The sequence below is a fragment of the Urocampus carinirostris genome, chromosome 3 (assembly GCF_059441175.1).
Source record: "Urocampus carinirostris isolate Australia breed hairy pipefish chromosome 3, RoL_Ucar_1.0, whole genome shotgun sequence".
Lineage (NCBI taxonomy): Eukaryota > Metazoa > Chordata > Actinopteri > Syngnathiformes > Syngnathidae > Urocampus > Urocampus carinirostris.
In genome coordinates this window covers 52,513,033-52,528,234 of record NC_142351.1, presented here as the reverse complement: position 1 = coordinate 52,528,234, position 15,202 = coordinate 52,513,033, and the positions used below count along the sequence as shown (strand labels likewise).

The 15,202-nt window shown below is 38.8% G+C and overlaps 2 protein-coding genes across 8 annotated transcripts in view; one reads left to right on the top strand and one right to left on the bottom strand.

Moving 5' to 3' along the window:
• The first annotated feature begins 3,352 nt into the window (after positions 1–3,352).
• On the top strand, positions 3,353–9,793 carry nemp1 (nuclear envelope integral membrane protein 1). The gene is made up of 9 exons (XM_088332387.1): positions 3,353–3,531; positions 4,377–4,498; positions 5,461–5,677; positions 5,767–5,839; positions 5,914–6,007; positions 6,085–6,199; positions 7,345–7,570; positions 9,046–9,222; positions 9,343–9,793. Exons 1-9 carry the CDS (start codon positions 3,423–3,425, stop codon positions 9,545–9,547), a joined length of 1,338 nt encoding a protein of 445 aa, XP_088188513.1. The 5' UTR covers positions 3,353–3,422; the 3' UTR covers positions 9,548–9,793.
• A 2,403-nt stretch (positions 9,794–12,196) lies between these two features.
• ormdl2 (ORMDL sphingolipid biosynthesis regulator 2) overlaps positions 12,197–15,202 on the bottom strand; it is a 32,387-nt gene continuing 29,381 nt past the window's right edge. For 6 of the 7 annotated variants that reach the window (XM_088332393.1, XM_088332388.1, XM_088332390.1 and 3 more), the window contains exons 3-4: positions 13,834–13,985; positions 12,197–12,713 (exon numbers count right to left, since the gene is read on the bottom strand). In XM_088332393.1, the coding sequence (XP_088188519.1) occupies positions 12,578–12,713; positions 13,834–13,985 (288 nt within the window). In that variant the 3' untranslated portion in view covers positions 12,197–12,577. The remainder of the gene's footprint in view (positions 12,714–13,833; positions 13,986–15,202) is intronic. The other variant, XM_088332389.1, reaches the window with a different exon arrangement.

The following is a 15,202-nucleotide window of genomic DNA, read 5'->3' as shown; positions in this document are numbered from 1 at the left end:
GCTTGCATCTTCCATTCGCTATATCATTCAGACGTCATTTTCTTCCTTGCCAATATTGTTTTTTGTATCTGGATTTGAACAGTTGAGTATCTGGACATTGTTTTAGCTCATCCTTTAATTTGTTTCAAAGTTTACCTCCACATACAGACACACGCATACTTTTCCTCGTGGTTCTCACCAGTTAGATCTTAAAGTTACTACATTCCCTCAAGTTATAGCCTCCTTCGTTTTATGTGAATAGTTTTTGTATATGCTCTGGCAGTATATCTTTTTTTCACTTTGTATAGTAGCTGGGAAGTGGAAAACTCCACAAGATTAGACAGTTTTAATAATTTGGACTGCAGAAATAGAATAATGGTTTGATCACAGTATCTCCTGCCTTGTGTAAAATTCTTATTGCATGTTTTGGAGTACAAAAAGGCGATGGATTGAACTTTTGCAATTATTGCCCCAAACTCCTGCTTGGTACGTTAAGTATGACAAAACTAAAGAACAATATATAAATACATTACAGTGTATTATAGTTTAAAAAATAAGTTGGCTTTATTAATAATTGAAATATTTTTAGATACCTTAGTTTGTATGAGTCTGATGTGTGTTCCAATCTAATTTACTTTCTGTTGTAATTCCTGATTTTTCTTATTTCTGATTCAATATCTATGGCAATACCATCCATTTTCAGCGCAAAGTCGAGACTTCTGTTGCAATATCTATGGCAATACCATCCGTTTTCACCACCAAGTCTAGATTTGCCTTGTGATTACCAAAGCGTATCACTTTAGTTTTATTTAAATGTAAGGATAATTCATTCATATCTTACCATGTTTTCGGTTAATTAATTTATTATTAATATTTGTCACTAGATTAAAATAATATTGGAATAGAAAATGTTAGTGTCATCTGCAATTATAACTAATTTTAATAGTTTGGAAACATTAAATATATCCTTAATATATAAACTGAAAAGCTTTGGCCCCAGGACGGAACCTTGCGGTACTCGACAACAGATGTCCAAGTATCCAGATGTCAACTCTCCCATTTTCACATAGTGGTGCCTCCCAGTCAAATAGCTTTGAATCCACCCCAAAGCCACTCCCCTGATGCCACATCGTACATTTTTTTTAAATTGTAAATTATGATTAATGCTATTAAATGCTCTTTTTAAATCAATAAATATCCCAGCTGAGTATCTCACCTTTTCCATGGTATCGGAGATTTCTTCTACCACATAAATAACTGCCATTGGTGTTGTTTTGTTAGCCCTAAAACAAAATTGACTTTCAATAATTATTTTGTGCTTATCTGTGATTTTCTCTAGTCTATTACCATAAAGTTTCTCTAATATTTTGGAGAACTGAGGAAGCAAAGATACCTGATTCAATATCTATGGCAATACCATCCATTTTCAGCGCAAAGTCGAGACTTCTGTTACCGTCTAATTTGTAAGGATGTGTTAGCTTCCATTTTTCTATATTGGTATCACTTTTGCTCTTTTCATCCTATTTGAAAATTTCCCTGTTAGAAAAGATAAATTACAGATGTAGGTTAATGGTTTCACAATGCTATGTATAATTTGCCTAATCAATGCCATATCTATTTTAAAACAATCAGTAAACATTTAATTTCTACAATTGCTTACCACGTCTATTATCTCTGCCTCCATTACCCCACACAAAAACATGGTTTTGCATTCTTATCAGCGACTCAAATTGATTGCTACTGCACTCAGGGAAATTATTACAATTCTCCAAAATTTGATTTAAATATAAATTTTCACTGCTCTTGTCAATGAAATAGTTAGGATATGCATTACAGGTACTTACTTTATTACCTTCTATCACAGCATTTAATATTTCTAAGACACCTTTAATATTGTTTTTGTTCTTATGTAATAAATTAGTACACTATAATTTATTACTACCTCTTAATCCATCCATCCATCCATTATTTGCACCGCTTATCATCAGTAGGGTCGCGGAGGTGCTGGAGCCCATCCCAGCCATCTTTGGGCAGTGGGCACCCTGAACTGGTTGCCAGCCAGGACAACTCATTCGCTCATTAACGCCTAGGGACAATTTGGACCGGCCAATTAACCTGACATGCATGTTTTTAAAATGTGGGAGGAAACCTGAGTGCCCGGAGGAAACCCACGCAAGCACAGGGAGAACATGCAAACTCCACACAGTAAGGTTCGATCTCATGACCTCAGAACTGTGACGCACAAACACAAACCACTGCACTGCCGTGCTGCACTAGCTCTTAATATACCAGTCAAATGCTCATGTCTTAAAGCAGGAGTGCATAATTATTTGGAGTCGCAGGCCGCATTGGGGTATAAAGTTTGGCCAAGGGGCCAATTGTGGAAAAGTAGCTCATTTTTTCATTTATGAATAAATGTACATACAGTATACTGTCATCATATTTTGACCATTTTGTTTAGTGGGACGGATTAACTGTCCTGATGGGCCGCACATGGCCCGTGGGCTGTAGTTTGCTCACTCCTGTCTTAAAGGGAGAGTGTGTATTATTTAACCACATGTTGCTGTATAATGTAATGCTGGAGTTGCCAACTGTTTTCAACCCGAGAGCTACTTTTTTGTTACTGATTAGGGCAAAGGGCTACCAGTTATGAATGCATTTCTAAAACTGCAAACTATGTTATTACTATGTTGTTACAATGTTATTAATATGTTAATAGAAAGTTGTAATTATTAGAAGTAGGTTACAAATAAGAACAGTCAACAATAACAGCATTGTTTTTAAAGACAATGATCTTGTCATTGATTTCTCATTACAAGTTAGGAATCAAATTTCCTAGAAATTCACTAATACCCATCACTGATGAGCTATTTTTAGAACAAGGGATCCTCAAGTGCTCATAGGCGGCTACTTGGTGCATGCGGGCACAATGTCGAAGACCAGTGGTGTAGTGCAACCAAAAACGAGTGCTAAAAAGCACAAAGCAGAATATAAACTATGGTAAAGTAACAAAAATGTTTTTTCTTACTTTCTTTTGCCTAACCCTTTTGTGAGATTTGTGCTGTGCTTCCTCTAGCAGGAAAATGGCGGACAATTATGTCAGCTCCCTCTAGGTGAGACCCATGTAAGGTAAAGTACATGAACATTTATCAACCTACGAGTATTTTGAAAAATGCAGATATTTTTAATCAACAGTGTTTTTTAAATGAATGGAGTTTTTATCACAGGGAGGTGCCAAATAACACATACGGCCCCTTTAAATATCCCTTTCGAACAGCAACGCTCTAAACACCGTCACCAGGCAATAAATATCAATAAAGGTTTCTCAAGAAATACCCCCCAAAAATCTGACAGTCCAATGTTCTGATTGGCTGTTATTTTTGTGACGATAAACCACACGGCGAGTGGGCGGAGCTAACGACAGTAATCCAAATGCTACAATCATGGCGGGATGCATGAAAGAACTAAACCGAATGATCACGCCAGGGAATCATTTCTCAATCTTAAGGGTGCTCATGTTGTTGTTCTTGCTTCTTTTGTCGCGGACCACAGGTAATATATGTTTTAACAATTTACATACTGCACACGGAGTCGTGTGACGAGAAAGAGCTTGTGATTGTTTAGCCTCAGAACGAGTTCAAAGTTAGCTTGCGCGAATCCTAAGTGGCACTGCAACATGTTGATCAAACGCATGATGCACTGCAGCTGCTTTAGCAAAACCACACACCACTAAACACCGATTTTCGAATTATTTAAATTCAAATTACATTATTAAATGTCTGTCTTTTTTCAAAGTATTTGATAGAAGTTGGTTGACTGTAATTTGGGCTACTCGAGTGATACAAAATAAATTTCAAAGCTGTGGCTAAACTGGGAAAACCCGTGGAATTAAAAAGTTAGTGCAAATTATATTTGGTTTTATTCATGTTGCATAATGAAGCGTGAATTTCACCAAGTGGCTTCTGCAAACAGTCACCCAGTTGTAGATATGCCAATGCTGCGATAATAGCCTATTGATGTTTGCATAGCTATCAACCTCAGCCAACTGCTCCCCTTATTAATGAATTCAGATCCTTTTATGGAACAATAATAAACCATACAAAAATAACACGGCACCTATTTACACCTTACAGCAAGACATACTGTTTAGAATAAAAAAATCAAAGGTAGTCTGTGTAAACATATATATTTTTAACGAATAAACGATACAAACAACTGTTTCAGCACATTTCTTATTTCTTTCCCCACTTGCAGTAAATTCAGATTTGTTTATTATATGTAGCAGCCTATAAAAAAATCTGCACAAGAATTTTGAAAACAAATGGAAATGTTAAAAAGACATAAGACATGGGGCAAACATAAATTGACTGGTATGTGTTTGTGCTTTTATAATCCAGGTAACAAGGCTTCAATTATCAATCTCAAAGATGGTGCGACGCATGAACTATCAGGCACCAACCTGTTCTGCTACACAAACACCATCGTACCAAACTGGAGGCAAACCTGGATAAGAATTCAGGTAAGGTGCGACGGACAATTCACCGTAGAGGAGAAATGATTTTTAAAAAATATGACACAAATTATGACCAATTTCAACCCACCAAAATAGATTCAATGTCCTGAATGCAAATACAACAGAAAAAAAACATTGCAAGTGTTTGTGATACTCTGTTCCTCGGTGTCTTTTATAGAGGAGGTGTACAAAACTTTTTTTACTTGCTGCCACCATCTCGTGACTTTAATCATAATTGCAGCCTTTGTCAAGCTTTCTATGTGGTGCATGCAAGTATGTGTATTTCTTAGAATCACTCAAACTTGTTTTTTTCTTCTTTCCTGGGGTTCGTGTTTGGAATGTACTTCAAGTAGGCCTTTTCTTACTTTCACAATTTTCAAGCTACACTAACAAATAGAAACAAAATATAAAACAGGGTGAAGCTTGAGGTTACTACTCCACCTTCCCAATATGTTCTGTGACGAGGATCTTGTATACTGTACATTATCTGTATGACTAATACTCACTATACGAGTGTATCTTTTCATGCTGCTTTAACCATACATCTAAACTCATTGACATCTCAAAACATAGCGTTACTTTTAGTGTTCCCAGTCGGCTCCCAACACGGGCACTTTAGTTCCACCTATTGGTTCCTACCGCTATTGCTACATGTTCCATGCGAACAGCTTTGCTAAGAGTAAGATAAAAGTAGAAAAGTGTGTTTGGAAAAATGATAAGGGCTCTTTGAACTCGGTTGCGCATTGTTAACACCTTTGTAACAAAGACAAGATTCTACTTTCAACTTTTTAAGGACAACCCAACCCGCCTTTCATTACGAGAAATTTTGAGTTACCAAAAAATAAAGACTAAACCATAAACAGTTAAAATTTATTCTTGAAACCCCACATTTTATAAAATATATTTAAAAACTTTTTGTGCATCCATGGTTCCTCCCCCGTGTTTTTCATGAATGTTTGTGGAGAAAGGTCCGGATTTGGAGTTCTAACGTGTTTAGAGCTGAGACGGTGGAAGGCGAGGAGGAGCTGCAACACAAGGAAGGCTTCAGCATGTGGGGTTGGTTTCAGAGTTTGCTGCGTCAAGGCCACAATGAGACCACCATCAACATTCCCTTGTTCAGCAACAAGACGTGCTTCAAAATCCAGCCCAGCGATACCACCAAGTACACGGTCAAGTCACTGCGCAGTATGTTGCTACCGCGTTTGCTTTCTCTGCCTTCAATAGAGTCTGCTTTGGGCTTACCCACACTCATGTTTATCCTTTTTTCCCCCCAGAGTTCGACTTCTCTCTGTTTTTGGTTTTCCTGGTGGGAGCGTTGCTTTTTGTCTTTGCTGGCCCCCTTAGCAGGTGACTGCATCCCCCATCCTGACAGGTTTGGCAACAGGTGCATCTTACTCCTAACCTGTTGTTTTTGACAATAGGAGTCCAGTTTTCTTCTACTCAGCTGGCATGGGCACAGGAATGATGGCGTCCCTCATCATTCTGTTTTTTATCCTGGCTCGTCTTTTACCAAAAGTAACGCTTGCAACCTTCTGAAAGGGGACGCTCATCTAGGACTCTGTAACGGCTCCAGTTTTTCTGTCGCCCCACAGAAAAGCCCGTTTTATGTCCTTATTGTCGGCGGCTGGTCCTTCTCTTTGTATGCCATACAGCTAGTCTGCAGGAACCTCAACGTGATCCTCAGAGAACATTGGCCTGTGGCTTTGGGTAGGTGCCAATGCAAAACACAACAAAGGTGTTTTATTACAGGAACCAAATTGTGTCAGGCAACCGAAAACTTGGAAATCTGGTTTGTTTGTTTTTGCATTTGGAGATGACACTCATGAATCACTTGAAGATGTGTAAATGGGTAAATTCATCGCCTAGCAGTGTCCATGGCATGCAAACTCAATTTGACCTCTATGTGTCACTGTATTGTATATTGCAACCGATAAGGAGTGTTAAAAAAACACTGGAAGAATACAAACTATGGAAGCTCAAATTCAACACAAATCTTTGCACTTTTTAAAAGAATTATACATTTGCTGATGCATACCATTGATTTGTACGTATTATTGTTTAATGTTAAGTTATTTGACGAACACTTGGAATTTTAATGTTTATACGTGTCACTGGGTTTTCAGATTTGCAACGATTTCTTGTTCCAAAAACTCCCTTTATTAACAACAATGCCTTTTTTTGCACTTTATAAAAAACTTATTTTGTTTATTTGACATTGATTTTTTTTTTTGGTTTAATATTGTAGAATATTCTGTTTTGCGCACTATTTTCCTATTTGTCCACAAAATTTCAATGTTTAAATACAGAGGAAAATCCGAATTCATCGTGCCATCCTAGCCTGCCAATCCGAATCCGAATTCATCGATTAATCTAAAAAAAATAATCGTCAGATTAATTGATTGTTAAGATAATCGTTGGCTGCAGCCCTATTTTGAACACCACGTACCCTGCAAATGTTAGCTGCCATCACACGCAAATTGCAAAATTTGTTACCAATTTTATTGCAAATATGCTTTGAATTGCTGTGCGTGCAGATAAAAAAAAAATCATAGTCATGGTTTACTACCCCAATAACAGAAGTGTGACAAAATCTGGTAGTGTACGACCATTTAAATATTATCTGCACGAGTCTTACTGATGTAAATGCTGGCGTATAGCCCTAGTAAACGTGGTATCTGGAAAAAGAAAATGAGGGTTTTTTCTAATTCAGGTTACAGTGCTGGAAATGTTCCTCTTTTTGCAAATACTCAAACATTAGATATCCAAGAGATTTTAATGATGATTTCGCAAAAATACATTTCCCAAGTACGTCTGATATTTCAATAATGGCAACTTGACTTTCTCGCTTGCAGGTTATGTGGGTGTGGTTGGCTTTGTTAGTTTTGCTGTGTGTTACCGCTACGGCCCCTTGGTAGACGACAGGAGCATCAACATCCTTTCTTGGACGCTGCAGCTGCTCGGGCTGCTGCTCATTTATTTGGGAATTCAAATCCAGCACGTCTCCTTAGCTGTCATCGTAGCCGCTGTGCTGGCCAAGAATCTGGAGTACCCCGTCACATTGACCTTCATTGCCGCCAGGTGAGTGTCGCGTCGCCTGCAATTTTATAATAACCTATGTGGTATGTACACTTTGCGGTTTGCGCGCCTCACCCTTTCTGCCCGCGCTGCACATTAAAAAAAAGGTTTGCATCTTTTCTCAAAGCGTAGTTGGTTTTCGTGTATTTATCTAATTTAGCGATGTCTATGCACTTTTAATGATGCGTGGTAATTGCCCAATAAGTTTTAAAAAAGAAGAAACAATTGCGATTGTTTTTCTGTTTTGTTTGTTTCTGTATGCCCACTGCGAACTGCAGCACATGAAAAAAATAGGCACTTGCCTTGCCTTCATTAATAAAATTGAGAAGAACTTTTTTTCAAAAGCTGGGGTTTGATCAACAAAAAAGGTTGCAATACTAAAGGAGCTGTACGAAATTTAGAACTTTTTAACTCATGGCCGCCATCTCTGGTGTTAGTCATCATTGCATTGCCATTCATGATGCACGTGCAATTGCGTGCATGTTGACAGATTCAGCCCAATAAAAAATCAAAACAAAACGAAAATGTTAGACACGGAAGCAAGAGCACAAAAATGATGCCAAATTAATACAATACGGAGAATGTATTATCCAACCAATTGTACATTGATCTTGTTAATTGACAATTTTTTCACCCATCTCTACCTAACGAAATATGGGATAATTGTGGATACTCGGGCAATTAAAAGGATTGATACTGAATTACAAGGCCAGTTGAAATTAAGCATAGGCATTTATTGGATAGCTTCACAAAAAAAGGTACTTTCTATTCTTTTCAACAAATAACTGTATTTTTTGCATTATTTTTGCTCGGTGCTGTTGGTGCATGCACCAAAAGTAATCATGCACATGTCACTTCAGTGCTAGAATACGTGTTTTTTTTTTGGGTTGTGCTGACAGCAGTTAACAATTTCGTAAAACAGTATTAATTTCATCGAAAAGATTTTCTACTGTTTAAACAATGACTTGATAGTACCGAGCAAACTGTTCACAATTGACCTTAACAGCTAACATTGTGATGTTGTCCGTTTAGTTATTTTCTTTTAGGAAGTGCTCTGAAATACCTTACATTTTAAGCAAATGTAGTGAAAATGATGAATCATCCGCCCTACGCTAACAAATAGCAACAGAAAAAACATACGAGCATGATGTAACTCCATTTCTTCTAACTGATGGGATCTGCACCAAACAGCTTTGCAAAATGTAAAATAAAGTCAGATAGACGCGGTGACGGAAAAAGTGCTTATTCAACTCAGTTGGGCATTAACGCACACTTAATAGAGAAAGTATTTAACTTTCCCATGTTTTAGGACACCTCAAACAAAGCACCCTACCTTAAAATGAACTGAGCTGGAGTGGCAGCTGTCAAATAGCAGCAGTCCAGGAGTGGACCCATGGTGTACTTCGCATGCTCTACCCCCTTGAGTCCAATTGTCACAACTGTAACCAGTTGTGTTAACGGATTTTGCTGTTATGCAGGAAAATGCGCTGGTACATTGACTGGATGCCGGAGAAGCGGCGTCTGTTGACCGAGGAAGAGTATCGCAAGCAAGGGGAGGAGGAGACTCTGCGCGCACTAGACGACCTACGCAAGTACTGCAACAGTCGCGACTGCAGCCCGTGGAAAGCAGTCAGCAGGCTTCAGTCCCCCAAGAGGTGTCAGCTTGGTTTTTATCTCAACCAAAAAAAAACTATTAGGGCTTTTACAATTGATTGTCAAAGGTGTTGTTCCCTTTTGAGCGTTTGCAAACCAGATGCAATTTGTCCATTGCGCAGATTTGCCGATTTCATCGAAGGCTCCTCCCACCTGATGGCCAACGAGGTGTCAATGCACGCGCAGGAATACGGCTGGAAAGACTTTTTTGACACGGACGAAGAAGAAGATTCATTTAGCCTGTGCCACAACGGGCTGGCGCAGACGCCTTCGGAAAATGATCATACTGCTGCCGATTCTGATGGCTCTCAACTGCTCCACCGGTAACACGTAAAAGACTGGGCACATAGTGTGTCGGAAGCATTGGCCATACTAGAGACATCAATCTTCGAGGGAGTGCCACAACTTGAAGCCAAGGACATTTTGGTTTTGAAATTCTCTGTACAAGACTGTGGGGGGTCTCAGAACAATTTTATTCTCAAAAGGAAAACCAGAATGCTGATTCAAAGAGCGCCGAAGAATTCCTAATAAATGTGATAATGGAAATTGGCATTTCGGTTGGTTAGCATCCCAGGTGAGAGAGTTTTCAGTGGAGTATCTTGGACAGATGCTAATCAATATGGCGCTGAAAAAAGTTACACAACCTTTTCCACATTCTGACTTATACAAATGAAATTGGTGAATTTGTCATCACCCAAGTAAGCTGAGTGTCATAAGTTGATGTCTTGCAAGTCATATTGACTACTGTAAAAAAAAGTAGCACAAAACGAAGTGCATGACTTTTGCACTGCACTTTGTGTGAGACATTAGTTTTTTATGTTTGTATAAAAGCAGAATGTAACATGCCTGCTGGTGCATCTTAGTGAGACATGAATGGAGGTGAGAATGGATTTAGAACATTATTTGTTTCAAACTTTGAAGTTTCATCTTCCCTAGGAAATAATGAAATGTGTGTGATTGTCTTCAATATTCAGCTTACTGCTTTTCGGCAGAGGCTTTTATCTGAAACTTTTGTGATCCATTTCACATCTCTAATGTTCAACTGAGTGGCCATTGTTGGCATTGGTAGGGGGCAGAGATGGGGTGCCTTGAGGTTCAGAAAGTCTGAATTGAAACTACATATTCCTGCATTCTGTTTTTACCCTATCTGATACTGATGCTTCAGGTATTGCATCTTCTGCATCTCTGTAGCATTAGCACTTAAAGCTCTGCATCGGTCCCTTTTTTTCTACATTTAGCCATGCTTCCATACTTGCAAATAAGGTGCTCATATTTGCGGCCTCTGCTTTGGCTTGAGCATGGGTAGTGCTGGTCAGTAATGAAGCTGTCAGGAATGTTCACACTTTCCCTGACTTGTTGGCTTCCAATAAGAATCAATGCCTTGTCACTGTAGTGTCAATATGACACCAAGCTGAACCACCAAAGAAGGACAATGACCACAGGGGACGTCTTATTGAAGCTTTAATTCCCACCTCCAGATGGCGGCATCAAAGTTGTCCGCTGAGATTGTCCAACTGCTGGGATTGAGGCACATTGGACCATACAAAGAACTTGAGTGTGCACAGACAAAAACTGCAGCGGAATAGTCACGTCATAGGATCTTCAGGGCTGGCCAAGATTATTCTCCAGGGCAAAGTATAAGGAGGCAGGAGAGGAATACCGAAAAAGAACTTGGGCGATAACAAATAAGGGACTGTTGTCAACTTTTCCAGAACCTAGACACAGGCCAAGAACAGTTGTGTCCTCAGAGGTGCTCCGACGACCAAGACGGTGAAGGGATCAGTGAATGACAAAATTTTGATTCTCTTTGGAATGTCATTTATTGTCAAAAAAACAGCAAGTCAAAGTGATGCATGCTCTGAATAAAAACATAGAGAGAATAAGTCAACATTTGTCTCTTGGTCACAGCTCTGAATATAAACAAATACCTGTTGGAGTTTGTTAAACGGACATTTGGTATCATTTTGGCCTCCTGGTGGTAAAAGTAGATTTGAATAACAAGCAAAACAACTTGAAATATGGACAGTGTGGGCATAAAATGTCAATCATTAAGTTGAGCCAGGCTTCTCTCACACATTTATTCCTTCGTGGGGGATCTGCACAGCATGCACTTTTACTCAAGTAATTATTTAAATGACTGCTTTTTAGTTGAGTCGTATTTTTTCTGAAGTAACAGTATTTTTACTTGAGTAACACACTTTAGCGCTAAATTTTGGCTCCGAAATGTGCACTTAGGCACTGAAGCTAATTATTCAGGTAAATTTATCATAAAGAACATGCTTACCAACTATCAGTTTAACTCCTTATCAGTAAATTCAAAGAAAATGTCATCCTCTGTGTCACGGGAGAAGATGCACCGCTTCCTTTTTCTACCTCTAAGTCGCTTACGTCAGATATCATTTCCGCTTCTCGCCAATAGCTTACAAGCCTTACAAACTTTCTGCTTTCCGGCCAAATATTTGACTATTTACATCTTGTAATCTGCAGAAAGGTATTTTCTTTTTCTTTGCCATTTCATTGAGTTTTATTTCGCTGTACTTCGCCACTAAAATGCGCACACTTGATTTGAGGGACTCCGGCCCAAGTAAACCCAAAGCTGCGTACTTCAGCCAAAGCACACACTTTGGTGCCTAAGTAAAGCACCAGGTTTACTTTAGGGCTAATTCCCTCAAACCAAGTTGTGGTTTGGGTTATATACCCGCAGGCCAGCGCGGGTTGGATTTATTAAGGCACTTAGCGTGTTTTAAAATTGCAAATGTAGTTTCACAGAAGTAGTGTTTGAGCACACCTAGGGCACAGAAAAAACCCCTGCTGTGATATGATGCAGCCAATGTTTTTTCAGTTGCTGACTTGATGCTCCAAATTAAAGTACATTTCTCATAAAATGTTGAGAATTTGTATGTTGTGTTGATTTAATCTGCAAGACAAGTTATAACAAGTTATAATTTCCCAATCAAAACCAAAGGTTCAATAATCAACATTTAAGACAAAAGGTTTTTATTGTGTGAAATGACAACCGTTTCTGAAAACCTGCTCATTAAAAGTTGGAATGCTGGCACCAAATTCACAAGTTGACAGACATCTTAGGGTCTTTATTTACCAATGAGACGGAAGTTGTCCCATTAATCAAAACAATCCCAAAGAAGGTAAAGGGGATTTTCCTGAAGCATGCAAAATGCCGAAGGTTCAAAGTGTCCCCGTCATCAGCAGCAATGCCAAATGCTGTCGCTGAAGAAAAGAGCAAGAGATATTTCCAATGTACAAAAGGTAACAAGTTTCACCACATTAGGAAACACACCAACAACAAAAAGTTAAAGTCCAGTGTTTGCACTTGCTTGATATTCCAGTGTGCACTCGTCAATATTTGTTGATTCCAAATACTCGTACTCCGTGGAATTGTGGCAACTTGGGTAAAAGGACGCTGAGGAGGGAGCAGGTGTTGACCAGGAAATGCGCGGGATCGTACTTTGTGTAAAAGCTGGCCAGAATGTAGCTGCAGGAAAAGTGAACCACGTCCGATCAGCTTCTTGCATTGGCATCAATGGCAACCACAAACATTTCACATTATCTGGGTTCAACTTCAGTATGTTTATCGTGTATCACAAGTCATTTAATCTTAGTATTCAATATGTTTGGAGTGGCTAAGCAGATATCGGGCTGATTACTTTCAAGGTAGTGTTTCCCAACCTTTGAGGAGCCAAGGCAGACCTTCTACAGAAAATGTTTATTCATTTTAAGTTTTTCCCTTTATTTGGGGTCACTGGCTCAGAAGGTAATATGTGTTAGTCATTTTGCAATAACTTTGGAATTGCATATATTTTAAACCTGTTTTTAAAATTTTAAAAAGAAAATGTACATTTTAGAAAGAAATCACGATTATACTTAAAATGAGAAATTATCTGCCAGTGGAACAATTATTTTACGATTTTCTAACTTATTTATTTGTAAAAATAGTTCATATCAGCAAAATGTGCGAAAATTTCAATTTTTTGGGCAAGTGCGATCTAAAAACAGGCTTCATCAAAACAAAGTTATTAAATGTGCCGCACTATGTCATGAGCAGATAATTGGGATGTAAAAAGGAAAAAAGATTTTCTGTTGCCACCTACTGATATGAATATTAGCTCGGCATATTGCTGGAAGTAAGCAACAATATGGAGCAACGGCATGCATTCTTGCAAAGATAACTATAAAACACAGGGTTAGCGAATCAAGTTCTTGCCAACCTGAGGAAAGATAAATTACAAAAATACGTATCAGAAAAGATGCAATATTGTAATCTGTTATTGCTATGTTTTTGGTAGTTTGCTAATTTAATATGTATCATAAGTAGTCATACTGATACCTGGTATCAGTGTCTACTCAAAAATATTTAAACTTGTAGCAATGTTAGAAAACATTCTTGGCGTTACATTTTTCTGACAAAAAATATGCAGTTTTTGAGACGTCCTTTTCACAATTAAATACTCGTGATATAAAATGGAACGTTTTACTTTAGTTTCAAAATCTTTTTACATTTGACCTCCTCCCTATGGTCGACAGCTTCAAGATCATTATTAGACCACCAATGTCAATCCAAATGATCTCTGGTGATATATTTGGTCGCAACTTACAGAATTATGGGCGAGATGGTGAGAAACTTGCGTGAGGCGGTGAACTGGATGCCATAGTCCATCTGTTCCCAGTGTGTGAGCAGGCGCGCTTTACCCTGGTCGGGCGTCTCGAAGGGCGTGCCTTTCACTGTATGCAGGAACAGGTACATGGCCTGCACACGCTCCCAAAACATGCACCAAATCAATACCAAAATTACAAAAAACAGTGGCTTGACATTGATACCTTTTTTGCCCTCCAGTCTATCGGGGTGGTCATCCAGTGTACGTCTAGGGATAATTTTTTGGGGGTGGGTGCACTTTCTCAAGGGCCACAAGAGGGCTCTAAATCCCACTAAAACCTTGCACACAACTGGGGTCATTTACAATCGAAACAGTAATTTTGAGAGGAAAGCGGCGAGGCGCCAAAGGCACTCAGTCGGCAAGTTCTACTAGGGCAGCGTACAGGAGAAAACGGCGAGCTCATCTTTTTCACGACACATGCACTTTTATGCAAAACATTGTGGTGACATCTGAAAATTTTCAGACACCCTTCGGGAGAATAAATTTGTCAATAATTGCCCAGGTTGCATCTACCTTGAGATGTCACCTGGTCCCTTAAATATGAAGACGAGCAGAAATTGATGAGAAGAAGTCAGTCACCGTGACAACCGTCAAAAACATTGACCGCAGATGGTGTTGTGATTGAGAATGTACTTTACACATAGTTTTAGATCGGCATGCTGTCCTTTTCTACCATGCGGTTCTTCTCATGTACATTGGCCTTACCAGTACCAAACTGATGTTCCCACAGAAAACTTTGGTTAACGCAGAAGGGTGACAAATATATGGTACATCACCGATTTTTCTATTTGAATGGTCACTTGATTGAGGACTACCTTTTGTGGACTATTCCTCAATGCAGCCTGGTAATGCTGGAAAGGGGATTACCTCTTGAATGGCTCCCTCTCAAGGTTTCTTATTTTACTCTTCTGAGGTTTTTTTTAGTTTTTCCTCACCTGCATGCCTGTTTTAGATCAGGGGGTGGTGTAACTGTGGCCTGTGCCCTCCTTTGTGACATTTTGTGATTAAGGGCTATATAAATAAATATGACTTATTGTGTGTACTGTAGGCGATAGCAAAGGCGTTGACCGCCAATGGGGTTTTCACTAGTGGCAACTCGTCTGCACAGGGCTTAAATGCAATGATCTGGAATATAAAGGTCATAATGAAAAAGCAGATATAATCAATACAAAAAAAATCAATTACAAATATAAATTATTACAAAATCATTTCAAGCTGACAAGTTAACTATTTCATCCTCAGTTGAGTCTTTCAGAAAAAGGTTACAAAAGCTAACATTTGCCTAAAAAATGTCAAACATTGTTTACAT